General features: G+C 40.4%; 2 protein-coding genes across 6 annotated transcripts; one reads left to right on the forward strand and one right to left on the reverse strand.

Moving 5' to 3' along the window:
* Positions 1 to 1,368: 1,368 nt before the first annotated feature.
* aldh5a1 (aldehyde dehydrogenase 5 family, member A1 (succinate-semialdehyde dehydrogenase)) lies at positions 1,369 to 10,164 on the forward strand. Of its 2 annotated transcripts, XM_074682933.1 has the most exons (11): positions 1,371 to 1,499; positions 1,589 to 1,840; positions 4,014 to 4,097; positions 4,189 to 4,359; positions 4,772 to 4,888; positions 4,977 to 5,120; positions 5,356 to 5,499; positions 5,585 to 5,743; positions 5,854 to 6,017; positions 7,440 to 7,498; positions 7,694 to 10,164. In XM_074682933.1, the coding sequence occupies exons 2-11, from the start codon at positions 1,622 to 1,624 to the stop codon at positions 7,903 to 7,905; spliced, it is 1,473 nt and encodes a 490-aa protein (XP_074539034.1). In that variant the 5' UTR covers positions 1,371 to 1,499; positions 1,589 to 1,621; the 3' UTR covers positions 7,906 to 10,164. The 2 variants fall into 2 exon arrangements, with proteins under 2 accessions (XP_074539033.1, XP_074539034.1); XM_074682932.1 differs by having other exon boundaries at positions 1,369 to 1,840.
* On the reverse strand, positions 8,453 to 23,906 carry kiaa0319 (KIAA0319 ortholog). 4 transcript variants are annotated; one of them, XM_074682931.1, is made up of 16 exons: positions 23,728 to 23,906; positions 22,623 to 22,684; positions 21,736 to 22,412; positions 18,562 to 18,694; positions 18,387 to 18,482; positions 18,019 to 18,171; positions 17,693 to 17,840; positions 17,466 to 17,614; positions 17,141 to 17,292; positions 15,711 to 15,849; positions 15,470 to 15,629; positions 15,216 to 15,352; positions 13,976 to 14,098; positions 13,805 to 13,895; positions 12,912 to 13,003; positions 8,453 to 11,148 (listed from the first exon to the last, which is right to left on the reverse strand). In XM_074682931.1, the coding sequence occupies exons 2-16, from the start codon at positions 22,663 to 22,665 to the stop codon at positions 11,000 to 11,002; spliced, it is 2,442 nt and encodes an 813-aa protein (XP_074539032.1). In that variant the 5' UTR covers positions 22,666 to 22,684; positions 23,728 to 23,906; the 3' UTR covers positions 8,453 to 10,999. The 4 variants fall into 4 exon arrangements, with proteins under 4 accessions (XP_074539032.1, XP_074539030.1, XP_074539031.1 ...); XM_074682929.1 differs by having other exon boundaries at positions 18,387 to 18,488; XM_074682930.1 differs by having other exon boundaries at positions 18,556 to 18,694.
* Between the last annotated feature and the right edge of the window lie 284 nt (positions 23,907 to 24,190).

A 24,190-nucleotide genomic window follows, 5' to 3' on the forward strand; every position in this document is an offset into this window, starting at 1 on the left:
GATAGATAGATAGATAGATAGATAGATAGATAGATTTAATTATTTTTTTTATTTATTTTTATTTATTTATTAATTTATTTACTTATTTATTTTTATTTATTATTTATTTATTTATTTATTTATTTATTTATTTATTTATTTATTTATTTATTTATTTATTTTGGGGGGGGGGTCATAGCTGTCATTCAGTAGCCTATTTTATATATCCAAAATAGTATAGCATTACACTTGAGTTGTCTTCTAAAGTTGTTTTTATAGCACTTAAATGATATATTTTGACAAGACAAATAAGAAAAAAATGAAAATAAAAAGTAAAAATATTAACTTCACTTCACTTCACTTCAACGGTTACAGAAACATGTCAGAAAAAGTGACAAAATAAATCCTGTTTTCCAAAATACTGGAGTATTTCGGTCCAAAATAACTTCTAATGCAAAAACATGCAACATGCAGGGGCTAGATTTATGACTCACAGCTGATGCAATGGATTTGAGCTGGTCTGACTGACGTCCTGTTTTTGGAAAAAGGAAAGTGAAACTTAAAGGAGCTGCAAACAGAAACTAGAAACTGCAGCGCTGTGAACACTGATGATAACACGAGAGGGTCAGGGACACTGGAAGCATTTATTTAGAGTTTGTTTTTTAACTGGTGTAAATTGTTTTCGATTATATGTATGACATTACTATTATTATATGTACACAGTATTGTTGTGATGTTTATTTCTGTTCATTTCTGACAATAAAAGTTAAAATAAAAAAACAATCAAACAAAAAAAATCTGATGAAAAGCAAATAATTTATAATTCTGGGAAAAATTGGGCCAACATCCAAAAGATTTTTTCATCGCTGCTGTCTCTCCCAGAGATAACAGACTGTCTATCAGGAGCATTTATGCAACATTCGTATCCAGAGTTTACGACATGACAAAGTCCTCTGTACGATCAAAGAGCTGGAGGATCAGGGCGACAAAATCCACACCAAGCAAAAGGAGTGATAATTAAAACTATAAAGTTCAATGATCCAGCAATTCAGAATAGATATTTTTATTGGGACATTTCTGCTTTCAAGAAAAAACCAACAGTATTTTACAGCATAGATTAAGAGGAAGTAAGCTAATGCAGATTTGTGATAATGATGGTGTAGGTATCATCTGGTGCAACACTTAATGAGATAATAGATTATTAGCTTACGGTCATATTTTTAGTGATGGTGAAATTAATTAGATTTTTTTGTAAAATGTTTTAAACGTGTCAGAAATATGAACCAGTGTGACATCATGTATGTGATAGTAAAAAAAAAAAAATTGGCGGTGGTCGTCTTTGTTGTGTAACGCATCACTGGTCGCCAACAGAGGAGGAGGACCCTGAAGTGCTCTCCGTTTGTTTATGCTCGGTCACGTGACCAACGCTCCCCCTTTCAGGACTGGTTGAAACCGACGGAAAGCTGCCGGAGACCTGTCACCGTCCTCCGGGTCGACAGACAGCCTTCAGCCGCCTCACAGTGAGCGTCTCCCACACACCCAGCTCCAGGCTCTCACCCCCGGTATGTCCACTTTCTGTGTGCTGAGGACTCGCTGCTTCCTCCGGCAGGTCCTCCCCGGTCTGCCCGCTGCCGCCGCCGCCATGCAGAGGCAGTACAGCCTGGACGTGTCCGCTCCGCTGCTGCGGACAGACAGCTACGTTAACGGCCGCTGGGTCCCCGCAGCCTCGGTGTTCCCCGTCCTGGACCCGGCTACAGGGAAGGAGATAGCCCGGGTGTCAGACTGCGGCCCGGCCGAGGCTAAGCAGGCTGTGGACGCTGCATACAAAGCGTTTCACTCCTGGAAGCAGTACACAGCTAAGGTACGGCTACTCTTCACCAAACCCTGTTCGGAAAAGTGGGATTTATACAAAACGGTTGCACATCAATCAGAAAAGCAAAAAAGCAAACACAGAAAGGGTTGCTATGTGATTTACCAGAACCAGGCTATGATACGGCGTTATTAATCTGATGCAGAATTCATCTAAAAATCCGGTAACACAGGAAACACTTAAAATCTTCTGTTTCACTTTGGCTTCTTCCTCCCTGCAGCAGCTAAAAAAATCATGCGTAACCTCCCAGTCTATTCTAAGTCATTACGTACACATTACAGAGGTTGAAGTAATTTTGACGCCGAAGAGAAGCCATCATGTGAAAGACTGTAATAAAGTGCTAAGTGCATTCATAAACACGATTCTAAGCTGTTAAAATGCAATAATAATAATATATATGTATATTTTTTGAACGGAGTCTGGCGTGAATGCTTTTGGTCGCCTGTGAATGGCAGGTGCTTTTGTGCAGCTCCATGAACTGCGTGTCTGGACTCAGTGATTAACTGGGCACACTTACTCTTATTTGGTGAATAAATTATTCACATCATTGTTGGAAAAAAAATGGTACAAAAATAATTTTACTGTTTACAATTTATGTTTGTATAAATTTGCATTGAAAAAAACTAATAAACAACAGAAGCAGTCGTGCAAGAAACAACTGACTGGACTTTTTAATGGAGCAAATTGTCATTAAAATACAAGTTGCATTAAATGTGAATACTTAAAATGCTGCAGCTGCTGCAAACACTCCAGAGGGAGAACTTTGTTGCTGAACGTGTCAGTTTGACCTGAGAGTCTCTGATCGCTGACCAGAGTCCCTCTTGTCCAACAGTTATTAAAACATCTCACTACCACTGGTTAATTTTTCCTTCATAGTAGATAAAGTCCATCTTTGTTTGGAAGCTAACAATTAACTTCAGAGATAAAACTTTCAGAGGGGATTAGGCGCACAACTTCTTTTAATCCGGTGAGATAAAAATCATACCACCATAAAAACATGTTCCTACTCCACCACGTTATCAGAGCTCATTCATGGTAATAACTGGTGTGTGTCCTGCAGAAATCACTAGCTTATGAGAACCTTGAGTATCACAGTGTTGGTTAGCAACTTAGGGAAATATTACATGTTAGCATCAAAACATAAAGATTTGTTGGTTTCTTTCAGAGTAGTGCCTGTTTTCTGTTTCTGGCGAGTCTCAGTTTCACTGTAAACAGTAAGTTACATTAAAGCTCCACTCTTGCAGATGTCAGGAGCACGAATGCACAATAAATGTCTTTATTTTTCTTCTTATAATTCAGTTAAAAATTGGATTGTTGGCTAATATTCAAACATGTGGTTAGAAATAAACAACTTCCAGCATTCACTTCTTCATTAAGCTGCAAGGTTCAAACAGTGTATTGAGCAACTTCAGAAGTGGGAGCCAGTGTTAGAGTACGTATGTGCCTGATTTACCCATAAAAAGTAGAACCTGTCAGTAGGGTAAAAAAAAAAATCTTGTTTGGTTTCTTGTATTGGGACATTATTATTATTATTTCAAGAAGAACCTGAACAAACAAAAATTTTTTCTTATTGTACCAACAAAGCATCATTTTTTGTCTTTTAATGAATTTAAATTTAACATCTTTCTGGTTTTGTCAGTCGAATGTGGCTCATATTAAGTCTCATGAGACTATTTCACTATTGTAAGACAAACAATTCAGTTTTTACAGTGCACAGACATTGGTATATTGTCTTTAGGTTGGACATTCCGGAATGTTCTTTAATCCTCAGAATTCTGACATCAATGACAGAATTCCGCCCTTGCTCTCAGAATTCTAGAACTCCAGCTGTTGCTCTCCATGCTGACCATTCCTCCTGCTGACACCTGATTGGTGGATGTAACTACAGTCATATCAGAGGCACAAAAAGCAGAATATGATGTGTCCGGTTAAAGCTCCAGTTTTCTGCCGTTGCTGAGCGTCACCTTAAAGGACCCTCCATGTGAGGCTCAAGTTTCACTTCCCCTCAGTGAAAAATTAATTTGGTGTTTTTAAACCTCACAGCTTAAAATGTGATCCATCTGTGTTTACAGGAAGCTGCTCAAGCTAATTCTACCTACATATTAACTTTAGATAGAAGCACAAAGACACTGACCCCCTGATGGGATCTGATTGGTTCCTGTAGGAGAGGAGCGTCCTGCTCAGGAAGTGGTTCGACCTGGTGACTCTGCACAAAGAAGACCTGGCCAAACTGATCACCTTTGAGAGTGTGAGTATCATGAAAGGTATTTAGGAGGGACTGGGTGGGCTCAGAGGGGGGGTTGGATTCACTGCGTGTACTTCCTGTGCGCTGGTTTCAGGGGAAGCCCATGAGGGAGTCTCTCGGGGAGATCGGGTACTCGGCCTCCTTCCTGGAGTGGTTTTCTGAGGAGGCTCGGAGAGTTTACGGAGACATCGTCCCGTCGCCCGCCAAAGACAGAAAGATCCTCCTCCTCAAACAGCCTGTGGGCGTGGCCTCCATCATCACACCGGTGAGCAGCCAATCAGAGGCTTTCATAGTGATACTATTGTCACTATTTTGGTACAGGGTTTGCAAAGATGAACAGTTTGAATGTTTCGCTAATCTTAACTCTGGCCCATGGGCCACAAAGTTTCAGATTAAGACAGATTATTATTCTGATATTAATATTTATAATTATATCTAATTATGGGTAATTTTTTAACATTCATATAACTTAAACGAGTCAGCTGTGTAAAGATTTCGCCCCGTACAGCTTTGTGTCCCAGGCACTCTTTCCTACCTGGCTGTAAACATGGTTTTTGTTGTTTTGGACATTTTAACATGGGTCTCTATGAGGACTGACTCTCTTTTGGAGACACCCTCCGGTGGACACTTAGGGAACTGCAGGATGATGAGCTGGTAACAGTTGTGTTTCTCCTCAGTGGAACTTCCCCAGCGCCATGATCACCAGGAAGGTCGGAGCCGCTCTGGCCGTCGGCTGCACCGTGGTGGTCAAACCCGCCGAGGACACGCCTCTGTCGGCGCTGGCTCTGGCTGAGGTCAAAGTGTTTGAATTCTAATGTAAACGCCTGTGTTGTCTTATCGTGACGCTCGGTCTAACTCAAACCCTCTGGTCTGGTCCTGCAGCTGGCGGAGCAGGCCGGGATCCCTGCGGGCGTCTTTAACGTGGTTCCTTGTTCCCGAGAGAAGACGCCGTCAGTCGGAGAGGTTCTGTGCACCGACCCACTGGTGGCAAAAATCTCCTTCACCGGCTCCACCGCCACTGGGAAGGTTAGAGCCTAATTACAGCATGTCCAGTGCCCCCTGCTGGCTGTTTATTTGTTTTAGTCAACAGATAAGATTCAGAAGTTACTTCCTGACTCTTCATGACGTTTTCTGCTGAAACTTGAGGGGAAAACGTTTCTTCCTCTAAATAATCACGTGATGACTCTAGTTCCTCTGTGGTCGTGAGAACGCAGCGTTCAGGATCAGAGGAGCGCTGCTCTAAAGGTTTGTTTCCTTTCAGGTGCTGCTCAGGATGGCGGCTGACACTGTCAAGAAGGCGTCCATGGAGCTGGGAGGCCACGCCCCCTTTATTGTGTTTGACAGCGCTGATGTGGACAAGGCGGTGGGCGGAGCCATGGCGTCAAAGTTCAGGAACTCAGGACAGGTAACACCAGCTCCTCCCCCTCCTTTACCTTTTCTTTTCGTCTCCTCTTCCTCACTTCTTCCTCTTCTTCATCACGTCCCTGCAGACGTGTGTGTGCTCAAACCGCTTCCTGGTGCAGAGCGGGATCCACGACCGCTTCATGGAGAAGCTCGGTAAGGCGATGGACGCCGAGCTGCGCCTGGGTCACGGTTCAGAGCCTGAGACCACGCAGGGCCCACTCATCAACTCCAGAGCGGCAGAGAAGGTGAGCCCCCAGCAGGCTTTGGCTTTTCACGGGGCGGTGGGGGGGGTGGGGAGCTTGGATCGTGGCTGTGAGCGTCAGCAGCTTTGAACGCCTTGTCCTCCGTCTCTCAGGTTGCCCATCAGGTGTCAGACGCCGTGTCCAGAGGGGCGAAGGTGTTGAAGGGCGGGAAGCGTCTGGAAGGTTCCTTCATGGAGCCGACTCTGCTGGCCAACGTCACCACAGACATGCTGTGTACCAGAGAGGAGACGTTTGGCCCGCTGCTGCCCGTCATCAGGTCAGTACGTCTCTGCAGCTGGTTCACACATTTAGAGTCCATTCATTCATCCATTCATTCATCCATCCATTAATTAATTAATTAATTCATTCATTCATTCATTCTTTCTTTCAAACATCACTCTCATGTCCAAACATGTTTGATAACCACAGGAGCAGTTTAACACTTGTTGTTCTTGGTGTATTAATGAAGGGTTACGGCCTCCATGTGTTTTTATGAGGGTTAGGCTAGTAAAAAAAAAATCAAATGTCATGACTTTTTACAAACAATCCAACTTTAACGTCTAAATACAGAGAGAACATTTCTGACTGAGCTTCTGAAAGATTTGAGAAAATAATTTTAACTTAAATTCCAAGATTTATAAAAAAAAAAGCCAGAATAATAATTTTAAAATAATAATTTTACAAATTCATGATCCTTGTTTTTTTCTCAAAATTGCAAGGAAATTTAGAAATTCCCAAGTTTTGGGAAATTTTTACTTAGATCTCAGAATTTGGGAAATGTCTGACTTTTTCTTTTAGAAATTTAAAGTAAGAAAAAAAAATCCTTCATTTGCCTCACAACGGGAAAATTTACAGAATAACAGAAATCAGGCAGTGGACAGTGCAGACATTACAATAAGAAAATATAAGTTATAATAATAATAATAAGTGTAACCTGGAAAATTCACACACAGAACAAATGTACAGATAAGAAATGTGCAAAAACTGAGAACAAAACCAGGTAAAAACCTTTTAGTTTAAAGAAAAAGTCCAATTCTTAATCAAATCTTTAATATAAGCGCCTAAAATCTTAAATCTTACAGATTAGAGAAAAATATTGTGATTTGGCTTTTAAATTAAAAATTCAACCAAGTAATAACCCTTGTTTTTCTCTGTCTTAAGATTTAGTAAAAATTTAGAGATTTTCAAAGAATTTTGGGGAGAAAAATTAAAATAAAAATTTGACGTGAAATCCAGATTTTATGGAAATTTCTTACTTTTTCTTGTTTAAGTCCAAGGAGATATTTAAAGTTCCTATACAAATCTGAGATATAATATCTACAAAACTGAAATTTTAAATTTTAAATCCTGAGGAAAGCAAATCATTTCAAGAGTCACAATTCTGACTTTCTTAAAATATGTTGGATTTAAGTCAGATTTTAAAAAGCGACATTTTATTTTTACTGGCCTAACTGTTGATACATAGCATGGTTCCTGGGTTAGAAATAGATTTTTTACAATATTAAATTTTACTTTTATTTAACCAGGGGGTTTCTTACAGTTCATGTCTTTTTACTGAGACTCAGCCGAGGCAGCATTTGGACAAAGTTTTTATAATCATAATCTCAAATCATTTTAGACAATGTAACATCCTGAAGTTTTTAGCAGTACCAACAGGTTTCAGGTTTTCTTCCTCTGAGCTCTCGTTTCTGTTTTGCAGGTTTAACACTGAGGAGGAGGCTCTGGCTATCGCTAACGCGTCTAACGTCGGGCTGGCAGGTCAGTAGGTCCTTCAGGCTTTTAAAAAAATCCCAGGTCTTTAGGAATTTATTTTTAAATCAGAGCAGGAAGTCGATCCTTTGAGGATTGTTCACCTTAAAGAAGCTAAAGGTTCAATTTTTGTCCTGACACCTGGTCACAAGCTGACTGATATAAACCTATAAACCCTGACACGTGTCACCGTCCCGCCCTCAGGTTACATGTACTCGCAGGATGTGAGTCAGATCTGGCGTGTAGCCGAGGCGTTGGAGGTCGGGATCGTCGGCGTCAACGAGGGCCTGCTGTCCACTCCAGAGGCTACATTCGGGGGCGTCAAACAGTCCGGTCTGGGCCGAGAAGGATCCAAGTACGGCATCGACGAGTATCTGGATGTGAAGTACATGTGCTTCGGAGGTTTGAAACCCTGAAAGACGACGGCGCCGCACTCGTAAACACGCAGTAATCGTACAGAGCTCGTAGCTGTGGAGCTTGGTTTAGAGCGTAGGGACGTAGGGATGATCTTTCTCTGAAAACTCCTCAAATCAAAGAGTCAGTGAGGGAGAGCATGGAAAAAAATAGATGATTCACTTTTTTACAATCTGAAAAATAATATTTACCCCTGTTTGACATTTCTTTGTGAGAGCCAGGAGGGGGCAGCACTGATTAAACAGGGTCCTTGTCATTTTTTCTGTGTAAAAAAAATAAAGAATAAAACTGCACTGAGCAAAGAAATATCTGTAAACATGACAGTAAGTGTAGATCACAGGCTCGATAACTAGGCGTCAGCTGGTTAAAGCAAACAAACACTGAATAATTTCTTTTGTTTGCACTTATCAAACAAAAAAAAACATCCAAACCCTGAAGAGACAAAAACAAACTGACAGAACCAGAAACTCCTGCTCTGCCCGGTTACAAATGCTGAGCTGTGATTGGCCGGTCGCTGAACACACAGAGATTCTGGAATGTCTTTAAGAAAAAGACATTCCGGACTCTTGGTGATGCAGATCATTTAGGACACAAAGTTCTAACCAATCAGAATCCAGGATTCTTTGAGGCTAAAAAAAAATCCCTGATCTCATGTTCCCTCATTTCTCTTCATAATCTCAAATTATGTTTGGTCTAAGACACATTTGCCTGATTTGAGTCTTATTTTTAGATGTAACGAGCCCCAAATTGTGTTTTTTTTTATCATTAATGTCTAAAAGTAGCTGCTTTAGTCAAGAAACTGATCGTTGTAACAGGGCTATGCTAACTATGACACAGGCTACAGCGTCGATTTGATACAAAAGTTAAAACCTGCCAAAAAGAGACATTTTAAACACAGTTTTTCAGTAAAAACAAAGTTCAAACACTCTAACTCAGACCTGGACGTAGCGTTTCCTGTAAAGTTTATTTTTGCTGACATGTCATTAACATCCCATCAACAAATGATTCACATGAAACTGAACTCAGAATCAGAAGCAAAACAAAAATTTATAAAACCTGAAACTGTTTTCTCACACTGTAAGGAGTCACGTACGTGAGTCGTTGTCATTAAAAACATACTGAAGCTGTAATGTCGCACAGTAAACAGGAAAAGAAGGGAAATAAAACAGGTTTAAAGAAAGCACAAAACTTTTTCTAGATTTCTGTGAAGTTATCGTTTGTATGAAAACATCCTGACGTCCTGTAGTGATGTGATTTATTTTTGATATGAAGTTACCCTCCAACGCTGGCGTGTTCAAACTGGGTCTATGAAATAATGATGTGGGAACAGTTTGGCTGTTAATAATTCAACGCATGAGTCGTCTCTGAAATCTGTGTGAATAAAAACAGAAATCAACATAAATGTTTAATAACTAATACTGAACATGCATGTGTGCATGCCCCTTAGTCTCAGTTTATTTCTGTCTGAAGATTAAAAATCAGACACGATGAGAAGTTTCATTACTGTGGTACAGTAGGTTGATAGACGCCGAGTTATGGCGCAGATTTCTGTGATTTTAACAAAAAAAGACTCTTCTGCCATATTTAAAAGTGCCATATTTGTTTTTTTTGTGAGTCAGCACACTGCAAAACCTGAGATAAACGCAAGTTTTCACATCTAAATTTAGTGAAATCATCTTACTAGGCTTAAATTGAGCAACAATTACTTGATAAGTCCAGAAAAATGTTTTATTTCAAGATAATAAAAGATAAAAATGACATCTGAAAGATAAAACAAATACATTATTCTTTTCTTTTCTTACAGGCTTTTTAAAATTTTTTTCATTTTTGTCTTTTTAGATCTTAAAAATAAGATTTTTTCCTTACTTCTCAGGTGGATGTGGCTTATATTTAGTCTAATAAACAAACACTTGGGTTAACTTTCAGCTTTGCAGTGCACTGATCGTCCTCATGACGTGTCTCTGCTGACCCCTGGTGGTTTAACTTCCAAACTGCAGTTAGAAAATGTGCTTTGTGACACAGCTGCTCTCACCAGGGACGGTATCTCTGTCTGTAAAGAGAAATCTTAAGATTAACTTCAGCTTCATGTCAAATTGAGCTGATTTGTTGAGTCTCCCGCTGAAGTGTTCAGCTCATCGTGTTCCTGATGTGAAACGTGTCTTAACTTTAACATACTGTCGTAGTTTTCATTCGTTTAAAAAGTTTAACTTTTGTATTTTTGACCACAGATATAGAAAATTAAAGCATAAATTGTAATATAACATCTTGGAACATGTATTTTTTTGTTTTTATCATACCTAGCATTTTTGCTCGATCTGTTGCAGTTTGAAGTGTTCACAGATTTAAAGAGGGGGTATTCTGCTTTCCCATATCGTAAACATAAATACACAGTAACGATGTTAGATGTGCAGCTTTTCAGACCTCTACTTATTCATGTTGTATAAAACCCAGAATATGTCTGTTAACTCCCCAAACAGACTCCCAGAGGGCTGGCCAATCAGAGAGAGGGGGGTTTGTAGAGCAGGGAGCCTTAAAGAGACAGCAGCTAAAAAAAAAATTTCCAGAAGAGGCTGAAATAAGAGTTAATAAAACACCAGGGAGAGAAAAATAGGGACTTTTTGAGCTGTAAATCACTGAAAGCTACCAGAGTGACAAAAGCACAATACCCCCTCTTTAAAATCTAAAGAAAGACGTCTTAAAGTCTTTATCTTCAGCCTGGGGTTGGATTAAAGGAGGAGTGAAGATCATTTCAGCTGAAGACGTGTAAGTCAGACAGACTAGAGTTTGTTGGAAGTGGTTTCACACAGAAAACGTCTGCCTCTGTTTTCACATCACTCTGGATTCAGGTCTTAAAGTGCCGTCACAGATCGTTAAAGTCGGACAGTTTTTCTCCATCGTCCTGATAAGACACGCAGGTTTTCCTCCGGTCCCTCTGAAGACCCTAAAATGGGACTAATCCGTATCAGTGACCTCACAGCGCAGGGTTTCTGGAGATGAAGAGTCAAACCTCTCACTGCCACAAGGGGCGCCAGAGTGCAAATACCCCTGAGACGAGTCCACGATCTCCAAATCACCAAGAGGTCGTCGATCGTCTCCTCAGCCGAAGGCGTTTCCGTTACGAGCCGCCTGAGAGCAGAGCTGGCGTCCGGGCCGGTCCCGGCTGAAGATGGTGTCCTGGTCGCTGTCCAGCTCCGACTCGGACATCATGAGGCTGGAGTTGTGCTCCGTGCTGCGGTGTTTGATACCTGGGAACAGGTGAAGTGTCTTTATATAATAATAATAATATCCTTTATTTAACCAGGTAAAAAACTCAATGAGATTTAAAACCTCTTTTTCAAGAGTGATCTGGCCAAGATGGCAGCACAATAAAAATGAAGTCCAAGATTAGATTTATTAATGAAAATCAGCCAAAGTGAGTGTTTGCGAGCGTACAAAGAGGGACAATGTGGAATAGCATATAGGGAACAGTGATAAACTTGGTGCAACCAGTAATAAAACGCAGGGCACAGTGATATACAGAATCCAATTTCTTTAAAAACTGATTAGAAGCATTTATAAAAAGCAGGTCTCCATAGTCCAACAAGGGTAAAAATGTTGTGGTGATCAAATGTTTTCTAACTTTTAGAGAAAAATTTAACTTGTTTCTAAATAAGAAACCCAATTTAAGTTTCAGTTTAGCAGCAAGTTTATCAATGTGCAATTTAAAAGATAGTCATCAAGAAGAATGCCTAAATATTTATAAGATGTTACCATTTCAATTCTAACCCCATGAAAAGTTGACAACCCAGGAAGGTGGGGTGGGAGCTGCTTTCCGTTTGAAATTAGCATGGTCTTTGATTTATCTGCATTCAGCGCTAATTCAAGCTGAGCCAGGCGGGACTGAACAATATCAAAGGCTGACTGCAGGAACTCAAGAGATTTCAGAACTGAGGGAGATGAACAATATATTACAGTATCATCGGCAGAGCAATGGGACACAGTAATAGAGAGATCATCACAAAGATTATTTACATAAATTGTAAAAAACAGTGGCCCTAATATAGAGCCTTTAGGAACACCCTTTAAAACAGGGAGAAAAGAGGAAAATGACCCAGAGGCATGGACACACCATGTTCTATCTGATAAATAATCTGAGAAGTAATTAACAGTCTGGCTAGATAAGACAATCTTGTAAAGTCTATCTGCCAGGATAACATGGTCGACTGTGTCAAACGCCTTTGACACATCTATAAAGAGAGCTGCACAATATTTCCGACCATCTAGTGCCTCTATGATGTCATTCACCACTTTAACAGCAGCGGTTATTGTACTGTGCTGTTTACTAAAACCTGACTGATATTGTGAGAGGACTCCATGTGCATCTAAAAAACTCTTAAGTTGTCCAAGTTGTTTATTTCTACGGTAAGCTGCGTTCATCCGCAACAACAGATTCTGAGCTGGAAACTGCTCATCAACACCAGTCTACTCAGAAGGTTCGGCACGAATCTGGCGTTAAACTTGACGTCTTATCAATCAATAACATGACAGACAAACAGTGGTTTTGTTTGTTTTAAGAAACGTTTCAATAATTCACATGTTATGCAGCAATTTTTTTGCTTAAATATATTTCATAAACCTAAACTTGTCAGAAAAGTCATTTGTTGACGTCAGGTTAAAATTTAATCCTTAGTAACATGCCTGATGTGTAAACTAACGCTTTATTTTAGCATCTCTTAGCATCGTACCTGGATAACCCGATGCACATGAACACAACGGTGTTGGTAAAACTTTAAAACTCAGAAATTGTTCAAACTTAAATCATTTTATTTTGGTAGTTACCTCTGAGTGACTTCCTCTTTTACAGAAAACATGGAGGTAACAGAGATGACAAACGTTCAAACCAAACTTGACAAAGAAGTGAGTTAGCATGAGGTAAAATGAGACTTTAGCATCGTTAGCTCTGAGTTTTTTCTGGAGCAGCTCGTGGTGAAGTCTCTGACAGGAAGTAGAAACGATCTGAGCGACTCACTGAATTTGGGCCTGAGCTCCACCCTCTCCTGCTCGTCCATGTTGTCCAGGATGGTGTACTTGGTTTTCCTCCTCACCTTGGTCTGTTTTCTCCTGCACACAGTCCACAAATCCAGAAAACAGAGAAAACATTTATTTGGACAGAAATCCATCTCACTCACTCTGTCAGAGAAATAACGGATCAAATCACCTTCTTTGTTTGGTAAGGTAGGTACAAATGTGAGTTCAAAACTTGTTTTTTTTTTAAACTCTAAATAAACTCAATCTGTTTTTTAAAGAGGGGGTATTCTGCTTTTCATATTTTAATCAACGATGGAAAGAAACAGTGTTGGATATTCAGACTAAACCTGAGCTGATCTCCACGAGTGTTTCATGAGACTTGCTGATGTGATGACCTCCTCATATAATGATCTCCTGACACGCTGGCCAATCAGAGTGAAGGGGGTTTGTGGAGCCTTAAAGAGACAGCAGCTGGAACCAAGTGTTCCAGACAGAGACTGAAATAAGAGTTTTCTAAAACACCAGAGAGACAAAAAGCTGCAAATCATGTAAATCAAGATACTACAGGGGCACCAGAGGGACAAGATACAGACCAAAAACAGCAGATTACCCCTCTTTAAAGGAGAAACAGAAGACTAAACGAACCAACCACACAGTTTAAGTTCAGCAACAGAAGGTCAAAAAATTAAAACTGATTACTCCCTATAAAAAGAGGTTAAAACCTCCTGGCTCAGGATAGACTCCTGCTGTTTGCTAAATAATATCATTGCCCACAATCAAAGGTCTTATAGGGGAGGTGGACCGTCCAAAACTTCACTAATTCAAGAATTCAAACCTGATCCTGATCTGTCAGATAAAGTTTCTCTGCTCGTACTGAAGCAGTGACGTGTTCACCTCTTGCAGCAGCAGATGAAGGTCCAGCTGACGGACAGGATGAGGATCATGAACATGAAGCTGGTCAGGATGACGTACAGGACTCTCCACTCTGACAGGAAGTGAACAGAGTCAGAGTCAGACACACAGGAAGTCAAACCCTCAGGGTCTACGAGTGGAGTTTATAGTTACCACAGTTGCTCTCTCCGTCTCCAAAGTACCGACGAATCAGATTCTCCGTCCAGAACGGGTCACACAGACACTCCTTTGTGATTGGATCACACTGGCCCCGCCCCGAGCAGTGAAGCATGCACACTGAGAAAGGACAGAGAGAGAAAGGACAGAGAGAGAAAGGACAGGGAGAGAAACAAGAGAGAGAGAAACAAGAGAGAGAGAAACGACAGGGAGAGAAACGACAGAGAGAGAAACAAGAGAGAGAGAAACAACATAGAGAGAAACGGCAGAGAGAGAAACGACAGAGAGAGAAAGGACAGAGAGAAAAAGGACAGAGAGAGAAACGACAGAGAGAGAAATGACAGAGAGAGAAACGACAGAGAGAGAAACGACAGAGAGAGAAACGACAGAGAGAGAAAGGACAGAGAGAAAAATGACAGAGAGAGAAACAACAGAGAGAGAAACAACAGGGAGAGAAAGGACAGAGAGAGAAACGACAGAGAGAGAAACAACAGGGAGAGAAACAAGAGAGAGAGAAACAAGAGAGAGAGAAACGACAGGGAGAGAAACGACAGAGAGAGAAACGACAGAAAGAGAAACGACAGAGTGAGAAATGACAGAGAGAAAAAGGACAGAGAGAGAAAAGACAGAGAGGGAAACGACAGAAAGAGAAACGACAGAGAGAGAAACGACAGAGAGAGAAACGACAGAAAGAAAAACGACAGAGAGAGAAACGACATAGAGAGAAACGACAGAAAGAAAAACGACAGAGAGAGAAACGACAGAGAGAGAAACGACAGAGAGAAAAACGACAGAGAGAGAAACGACATAGAGAGAAACGACAGAAATAGAAACGACAGAGAGAAAAAGGATAGAGAGAGAAAGGACATAGAGAGAAACGACAGAAATAGAAACGACAGAGAGAGAAATGACAGAGAGAAAAAGGATAGAGAGAGAAAGGACAGAGAGAGAAAGGACAGAGAGAGAAACGACAGGGAGAGAAACGACAGAGAGAGAAACGACAGAGAGAGAAACGACAGAGAGAGAAACAACAGAGAGAGAAACGACAGAGAGAGAAAGGACAGAGAGAGAAACGACAGAGAGAGAAATGACAGGGAGAGAAACGACAGGGAGAGAAAGGACAGGGAGAGAAACGACAGAGAGAGAAACGACAGAGAGAGGTCACTGAACTGTAAAACCTCCTCAGAGATCACAGATTACTCCTTCAGTCGCCTCGCCAAGCGGAGCGTCCACTCACAGACGGTGTCCACTCGCAGCACTCTGAACAGCAGGTAGTCGCTCTTCTCCCTCAGCAGCTGGTTCCTCAGCAGACCCACGATCCTGGAGCCAGAGACCGGCCCTGAGGGGCCCCGCACAGAGAACCTCAGCACTGTACTGCAGGAGAACACAGCACCTTTAGTCTAGGTGATCATTTAACGGGTTAAACACTCAGAGAGGCAGCCGGCAGGTGCCGGCAGGTGCCAGCAGGTGTCGGCAGGTGTCGGCAGGTACCTGAGGTGAGAGTGTCCCAGCAGCGCTCGGACTTGGATGTCTCCGTCCAGGACGTGGAGCAGAGCGGCGAGCTGCCGGAGCACCGTGTCCCTCTGAGACACGCTGACCTGAGACACTGACACCAACATCTCCAGCTCCACCTCCTCCCCTCCACCTGGCTCTACGGAGACACAGCAGGGACACACTTCAGGCCTGGAGCAGGTAGAATCCACCGCAGTCACATGAACTATCCTCGTCCTACCTGGTCGAACCTCCACGGTGGCCATGGCGGCACAGGACCGTCCCTGAGCGTCAGTCACCCTCAGCTGGAACAGGTAGGTGCCTTCAACCAGGTTAGCCAGGTAAAGGGAGGCCTGGGTCTCTGAGCCGTACAGGACTTCCTGTTAACACACGTTTACCAGAGCGTCCACGTCAGGAGACAACACAAACTTTAACTGAGTTTAACCAAGTTTACAGCTTTAAAGAGAGATTTAATGAAGAGTTTAACCTTAAAGTTAAAATGAAAAATAAAAACATTATGAATTATCAACCAGGTCCTAAAAGTGTATAAAGTGTGAATGTTTACATTTCTAAATTTTGAGTTTTTGTGACTTTTTCTTATTTCATTTATTAATATTCAGTTTGATTTTTATTCAGAGAAAAACAGATTTAATATTCTTTCCTTTAATCCAGTAGAAACTCCTGAGAAAAATAATGTCTGAATTGTGTTTTCTGAGTCAGAAAAAATATTTTATAATCAAACACACCAACAAAAATTTAAAAATTAAAATAAGAAAGTCAGAATTCTAAAATCAAATTTTTGATTTTTAAAATAAAAAAAGTTTAAATTAAAAAACTGAAATTTAATATTTTTTTAAAAAAGCATCAAAGTTCTGAAATAAAAGAAAACACAATTTTGAGATAAAAGTGGAAATTAGACAAATAAAAAGTCAGAATTTTAATATTAAGAAATAAGTCTTAAAATCAATTGTTTGAATTATAAATTAAGAAACAGAAATTATATATATATATATATATATATATATATATATATATATATATATATATATATATATATATATATATATATATATATTTATATATATATATATATATATATAAACTGAAAACCAAAATTAAAAAATTCTAAAATAAAAAATCAGAAATATTAAAAAAAAGTCAAAAATCTTAATTAGAAAAATTAAAATCTTACAACAAAAGTCAAAGTTCTAAAATCAAAAACTTAGGACTCTAAAATAAAAAAAAGTCATATTTCTGAGACTGAAGTCAGGATTACATAAGCAAAAAGTCAGAACAACAAAATCAGAAAAAAATTAGAATTCTTAAATCAAAAAGGTTTCATACCAAAATCAGGAAAAAAAATCAAAGCTCAAAAATTAAAGAAAAAAAAAGTGAGATAAAAGTTAAAATTTCACAAACCAAAAGTCAGGATTATGAAATTTAAAAGTCAGAATTTTAAAAACAAGAAGAAACAATTTGTGAAACAAAAAAGTTTGAATTAAAAAATCAAAAAGTCTGAAGTAAAGAATAAAAAAGTCTGAATTCTGAATTAAAAATGAATTCAAACAAACAAAATCCAGAATTCTCAAATCAAAAATAAGGATTACTCAAATCAAGAAGTTTGGATTCTTTGTGTCAGACAGATCGAGAGTTTAAACACTCTGTACTGACCCCAGCAGCTGGACTCTGGCTGTCCCTGACCCACAGGAAGTGGACCTCGGTCTGATCCCCGTCAGTGACTGAGCCCCGCAGCACCAGAGAGTTGTTGGGCAGAGTGAGAGTGTGGCTGCCGCTGGCGTGAGCGATGGGAGGAAGGTTTCTGGCTGCAGGAGGAGAGACCACAACAGTTTTAGGAGGTTAATGTTCTGTTATTACCCAGAATTCTCAGCTGTTGACTGTTTCTCCTGCTGATACCTGATTGGTCGATGCTAATCAGACGACAAACAGAGAGCAGATTCTACGTTTAGAGAAAGAGATGAGGAGTAAATACTCAGACCTTCCTGGACTCTGACGCTCAGTGAAGCGCTGTCTGTCGCCCCCTCCTGGTCAGAAACCGTCAGTCTGAAGGTGTAGCTTCCCGCTCTGAGGCCCGTCACCGTGGCCACCGCCTGGTCCTCCCCTTCCAGCTTCAGACCTGGAGGTCCACTGAGACAGGATCATGTGAGGGGTGAAGAAACCGAAGTGAAGGAGCTCAGAGTGACTCAGTGATCTGTTTCCTGTTACCTGATGGCGTCCCAGCGGTAGCTGACCACGCCTCGGTCGTCTGTGCTCCCGCTGCCGTCCAGAGTCAGGCTGCTCACTGGGAGAGACAGCTTCCTGTCCGGACCCGCCACGGCCTTCGGACCACAGTTTGACCTCCCAACAGTCGACGCTGGAGGAACAACAGATCAGGAAATTATCTACAAAAGCTTTTAAGATGTAAGTTTTAGCGTCTTTCAGCGGCTCCCCCTGCTGGTCACTAAAGAACAGTGTGAGTATTTCACCTACCACACATTTATCTACCTCTTCATTTGATTAAATTTGTCCTCTCACTGTTTCCATACACATACCAGACTCTGCAGCAGCCGTAGAGGAGGACGAGGTGATCATTGGAGGGTTTGTGGGGGTCGGGGACGTGGTCAACCTGGGGTCAAAGGTCACAGCTGTGGTAGAGGGTTGTGTTGTGGTTGATGGAGCACTGGCTGATGACGGCATCAACAAATCTGTGGGCGAAAAACAACGTCCTTATTTCAGCAATGAACCACAAACATCACTTTACAGAGATTGTTCTGTGATAACTCATTTTAAATGTTCATATCTCCAGTTTTTATCAATCCAAAGGCAGAAATGTCTCATGTTTTAACACAAACGACTGCTAATGGCTTCAGGAAATGTTAAAAACCTAATGGATACGTGTGTTTTTGCGTGTGTAAAGTACCAGCAGTGGGGCCAGGAGCAGCTGAAGCTTCAGGTTTTACTGTGGGGAGAAACGTCCCCTCCACAGGGTTTCCCAGGGACAGTATCAGGGGCTGATCTGCAGGTGAACATGTGAAGAAAACGTGTTTATTCTGCTGCATGAAGATTATTATCATTAGTTAATATTTAACTTGTACCTGGCTGTGCGGACGTGCTGATTGGCTCATGAGACGAGGCAGCTGTCGGAGGGGAAGTCCAAATATGGTCGTGTTGGGTGGAGCCAGTGGTCTGTATGAGCCTGGATGAGTCTGTGCTGCTTTGTGTATTAATCTGTGAGAAACAGCAGCTGATTAGAGAAACACAAGGCGTTGTGTTTGAGTTTGAAAACGTTTGACTGAACGATTAAAAAATATCTTCATTGAGAGGATTTTGTGCACCAGTTTTATTTATGCTAAGCTAAGCTCATTTTACAAGTTTTAGCTCACTCTACTTCAGGCTATAGTGGCCTTGAAGTGCAAAACGAACACACACAAAAAAGAAAGCGAACACAAGTAAGAAAACAAACACTAGAAAAAAATCCCAACTGGTAGTGTTACCTCACACTCCACATGGTGGCGGTAATGCATCAATTTGTTGCTTGCCAACCGCCAAGAAAACCCATAAAAGAAGAAGAAGAAGAAGAAGAAGAAGAAGAAGAAGAAGAAGAAGAAGAAGAAGAAGAAGAAGTAGGAGACGGGAAAGCAAGTTTTGGCTGTGTCCGAAATGTCATACTAACGTACTACTCATACTAAGTGTGACGTCAAAAACAGTATGTAGTGCGTTCACATTAAATAGTATGAAAATATTGTGTGCACGAGAAATACCCAGATGTATACTATATCGGTAAAAATTTTAAGTATGGGAGGTGGGCATACTAGTCGCACTGACACGCCCCATAATGCATTGCGAGCCCTGTATTTATAAATGTAAATACAGAATGAGATGACAAGATGAGAAGCAACTAAAATGGACTTAGCTCTACAGGGAAACCTAAACGTAAGTACAAAGAAATAAAGTGCCTGAGGCGACGGACGGATCGTCTTCGGTGTCTGCGAGCAGTAAACATTTTTTAATTTTTTGAAGAGAGATGAATTCGTCTTGAGACCAGTGTTAGCTAAAAATCAGCCACTAGCGAACTTCCCGTTTTCAAAATAAAAGCATCTTTTATTATCTCCTTAAAGTTCTTAAACACTTTTGTAAATTGGGCTCTTGTTTTGGAGCGGACCGGAAGTTTCTTCGATAGCATATTGGCGCTCTTAACAGAATGTCCGAAATGTGGAAATTAAATTTGTATCCGTGCGTTTTGTGGCCCAAATGACCACATTTTGGTTTTCTACGTGATGACTTTCTCACCTAAAATGTTCTTAAAACTTTCAAATGTGGAGAATCAACAGAGATATTTGATAGCCTGGTGTGCTTCCATAGACTTATGTGTGCTTCCAATTTTTGTCATCGGAGGTTTTGAAATGCATCATGGGAAACTGAGTAGTATACTACGGTGTAAACAGTTGGCACTCTAATCATACTTATAGTATGTAGTATACAGTATATACACAACGACCGTGTAGTATGTAGTACGTTAGTATGTCATTTCGGACACAGCCTTAGTTTCCGGGGAAAGCCTACCTTGTCCAATCAGCGATGTCCGCCAAAGGTAACACTTCCTTCTTCTTCTGGTGCATTACCGACACCATGTGGTGTGTGAGGTAACACTACCATTTTGGAATTTCTTTTTTTTGTGTGTTTTCTTTCTTGGGTTCTTTTTCTTTCTTGTGTTTGCTTTCTTTTATTTTTTCGTGTTTCCTTTCTTTTTTATGTTTGTATTTTTTTTGTGAGTGGTTTCTTCTTTGCGTTTGTTTTCTTTTTTATGTTTGTATTTTTTTTGTGAGTGGTTTCTTCTTTGCGTTTGTTTTCTTTTTTATGTTTGTATTATTTTGTGTTTGTATTCTTTTTTGTGTTTGCTTTCTATTTTGTGTTTGCTTTCTATTTTGTGTTTTCTTTCTATTTTGTGTTTGCTTTCTTTTTTGTTTCCCCTTTTTTTGTGTGTTTCCTTTTTTTTTGTTTGCTTTCTTTTCTGTGTTTGTTTTGTTTTTGCGGTTGCGTTTTGCACTTCAGGGCCACTGTACAAAATGACTGTTTCAGTCCCTGATACTCCAAGTATCTGACGACATAACAGAAATATTGATAAGGGATTAGGGCTCCATTAAAAAACAACACACAAACACTAACGTGGTTTTGTAAACAGTCATGGTGCTACGACAAAGATGTGATGTTACAAGATTAAAGATGTGCATTTATTAGATAAAAGTCATAATAAAAGCTTTCATAAGTTCAAAAGTCATAGAGTACATAAAAAACAGCTTTACCCTCTTGACACAACATTTGTTTTTGTGCAGTTAAAACTGAATAATCGCAGCATCACGACTTTGTTCTCCTAACATTTTGACTTTTTTCTCTTCAAACTTCAGTGTCTCAGCATTTTAACTTTATCCTTGTTAAACAACTTTTTTCTTTGCAACATTGTGACTTCAATTCTCATAAATTAACAAATTTATCTTTGTAGTTTAACAAACGTATTCTGTTTAAGCAGTTCATTCTCCTAATGTTTGTTTTTATTCTTGTAACATTTCGACTTTAATTTCTTAGCATCACAACTTTGATACTCAATTAAAACACATTACACTTTAAATATTATGAGTTTCTCTTGACTGACATTTTTTCCCACAACATTAGGACATTATCCTTATAACATAACAACTTTATTCTCGTGACATTAGGACTTTATTTGTAACATTAAAACATTTTATTTTATCTTTTGCTTGAACCAAAATGTGAACTTTGAGTTGTCTGATGCCAAAAAGTATGACAAAAATAAACATACCTTGTCTTTTAGCATTTGACTTATCTATTGTAATGTTTTGCTCTTGAAATCTTTTTTTTTTTATTGTGGCCCTTGTTCTTTGTTGTACCCAACGATTCTGACGGAGACAGACTTTTTTCAAAGAGTAAGCTTTTTTTTTTTATATGTTACTGAAAAACTATACAATAAGATAAAGACGTTAAACTTTATCTCATCTTGTGTTACCAAAAACTCTCCAGATAAAAACAGCAGTTTAACTTTGCTGCGTTATTCAGTCATTCAGTTTCTGGGTTTGTTAAAGTTTTAAATGTTGTTACACAGACACAATCAGACGACGGCAGAAAACGGTTTCTGGTTTAAAGGAGGATCCTGGTCAGTAACGTAGAGCCCTGTCTCTGTGAGGATCCTTTAGGCGCTCTGCGTGCTTATGTCAGAGTGATGATGTCATCATTAACCTGATTAACCCACTCACTGTTTTCCCAGCAGCCGTTGAGTCACTCGGTCTCTCCGTGAAATCCTCCTCCCCCTGACTCACGTCTTCCCCTGAGGACGGTCTATTCTGGGCCACGCCGCGCTCCGTCGTCCCCCTCTCTGGACCAGCTTCTGCCTCTGATTGGTTGAACCGGTCTGGTCCCTTTAAGAGTGTCTGATCTGTCCTCGTCTCCACCTCTGAGCCTTGTCCTTCTCTCTCCTCCTGGCTCCTCTCTGGATACTCAAAATCCAACATCCCAGAGTCAGAAAAGTCCCGCTGGGCCCCGTCAAACAAAGCCAGATCCTTCAGAGCCTGGATGTCTCCTGGGGCCTCCGAGGACCTGGACGGAGGTCTCCAGTGGTCTCCATAGGGCTCTCCTCTGACTAACGACTGCAGCACCAGTGTCTGCGGGGACGCCCTGCGAATAAACGCCAGGATGGAGTCGGCTCCTTGTCGCTCTCGAGGCGAGCAGTTCTCCCTCTGCTGGCAGCTCAGGACGTAGCAGCGGCCCTCGAAGAGCCACGCCAGGTCGTAGCCCGGCAGGTCGCAGCATGCCGCCACGCACTGGGGAAGAGACGTCACGCCAGGAATACGCAGGATACCGCTTGTTTCTACAGCTGGAGACACCACGGCCTGGGAGAAGGTCGCCCCCTGCCAGCACTGAGACGCCACTACAGCTATGACAACAAAACAAGGAAGTCAAACTTGGTGAAATGGGTTAAGATTTGGATATTTATTTTTCAAAAGATTTTTTTTCCTCGCCATTGAAGGGTCAGGGCAGAAATTACTTTTTTTTTTTTTTTCACAATTTTACCTCCAGTTCAACGTGTTTCCTAAAAAAATGTTCTTAACATTAAATAAAACAAAAATTACATTTAATAAAATACCTTCCAGACAGTAAAGGAGCAGCAGGGATGATTTTTCCCACATGGTCACTCAGTCTGGAAATCTAAAACAGAAAAATAAAACACAAACCAAAGCTTAAAAGGACATAAATCACAATATATTTTAATACAAAGGTGATCCCTTAAATTCAGTCCCACCATTTAATCCGTCTTAAAAACCAATTAAAATCTATATAGGATCCAGTTTTTGTTTAAAAATACATTAAATAATCATATTAATGTGTGTTTTCATAACAGCGAAGGATACCAGGAACAGTTTCAGCACCACGTTGCCGGACAGCGCCACCCTAAGCCCCGCCCAGCAGCGCAGTACACAAAACAAAAAAACGCACCATATGATAAAGATAATACTCATATATTTTACCACAAAATTTAAGCTATTACACATATGTACACAATTAAACACCATCCAAAATACACAACAGCTCGTGTCATGTCGAATCAGCTCAAATGATGCAACGGCTGCTTCCTTTTACGGACGTTCCACCAGACAACGTTCAAAAATGTATTAATTAAATGTTTCTTCGTTTATTGTGAGATAATGTCGTTAAAACCATAGAAAGTAAACACAGTTTTTTCATCTTTGAACACTTCTTTTAAATTCGGCTAAGGTTTAGAACTGTTTTAGACGTATTAACCCCTTGAACTCTCAACTTTTGAGGCAAATGCTCCCATACGTTAGCTGGACTTCAAGCTTTCACAATATCACTCAATAAAACTAGTTTTTCTCTTTGGTTTTACTTGGTATGTACTCAGACTATCTCTTTATTACACATAATGAAATTCGGCGTAGAAACTGTTCGCTTAAACGTCACAAAAGCCTCGTAAAACGATCTTTCTGTGTTGTACTACTCAGGTGAAGTCGGGCGTTAAAATTGAAGATTTTTGAAGGGAGTCTGGTGTACATGACGTACAAGCTAACAAACGTCAACAAACGCCTACATTTTGATGATAATTCCTCCATTACGGCTCTAAATGATGACAAAGTGTCACAGCTACGACACCTTCAATCCTCCTACTGCTGAGTGTCTGTGTAACCTTTAATTAACACCTGTCTGTCCACGCTGGTTGGTTGAATTAAACTCACCTGGCTGCGGCCCAGTTCCTCCCAGTGGATCCTTACTGGTGCTCCAGAATAACCCCAGTCAGACCAACAGCTGCCATACTGGAGTGTCCGTGGGTGGGGTTGGGCTGGTTTCACGCTGATGCTGAATTAGTGCCGAGAAATCACGATCGAGTCCACTCAGTTGATGGCAAATGAATAATATCCGGTCATTATTTTCAAAATAAAACCCCATCTCTAGAGAAAAATATCATTTCCTTTCTCCATTTTTAAAAATAACTTTATTTATTTATTACCCCAGAGGCAGATTATTTTCACCTTTAAAATCATTTCCAGGAGTCTTTTTTGTCTTGAAATAATACATTTTATGGACTTATCAGGGCTATGTGGCTCATATTGAGTCTAGTAAGACCATTTTTACTGAAATATTAACATAAAACATAAAATTGCTTAGATTTCATCTTTTGTTTTTGCAGTTTGGAGGCTC

This window comes from Halichoeres trimaculatus, unplaced genomic scaffold (assembly GCF_033239565.1).
Source record: "Halichoeres trimaculatus isolate MK-OKI-2021-1 unplaced genomic scaffold, fHalTri1.1 fHalTri1_scaffold_12, whole genome shotgun sequence".
Classification (NCBI taxonomy): Eukaryota; Metazoa; Chordata; class Actinopteri; order Labriformes; family Labridae; genus Halichoeres; species Halichoeres trimaculatus.

What these genes read in the sequence shown, in the direction of transcription:
- aldh5a1 (XM_074682932.1), top strand. Translation starts at nt 1,544, where the DNA reads ATGTCCACTTTCTGTGTGCTGAGGACTCGCTGCTTCCTCCGGCAGGTC. An exon ending in AACTGATCACCTTTGAGAGT is followed by an intron (nt 4,098 to 4,188) that starts GTGAGTATCATG and finishes CGCTGGTTTCAG; the next exon opens with GGGAAGCCCATGAGGGAGTC. An exon ending in GCTCCACCGCCACTGGGAAG is followed by an intron (nt 5,121 to 5,355) that starts GTTAGAGCCTAA and finishes GTTTCCTTTCAG; the next exon opens with GTGCTGCTCAGGATGGCGGC.
- kiaa0319 (XM_074682928.1), bottom strand. Translation starts at nt 22,665, where the DNA reads ATGTGGGAAAAATCATCCCTGCTGCTCCTTTACTGTCTGGAAG. An exon ending in TACGGCTGCTGCAGAGTCTG is followed by an intron (nt 17,841 to 18,018) that starts GTATGTGTATGG and finishes TTGTTCCTCCAG; the next exon opens with CGTCGACTGTTGGGAGGTCA. An exon ending in AGACGGAGAGAGCAACTGTG is followed by an intron (nt 13,896 to 13,975) that starts GTAACTATAAAC and finishes ACTTCCTGTCAG; the next exon opens with AGTGGAGAGTCCTGTACGTC.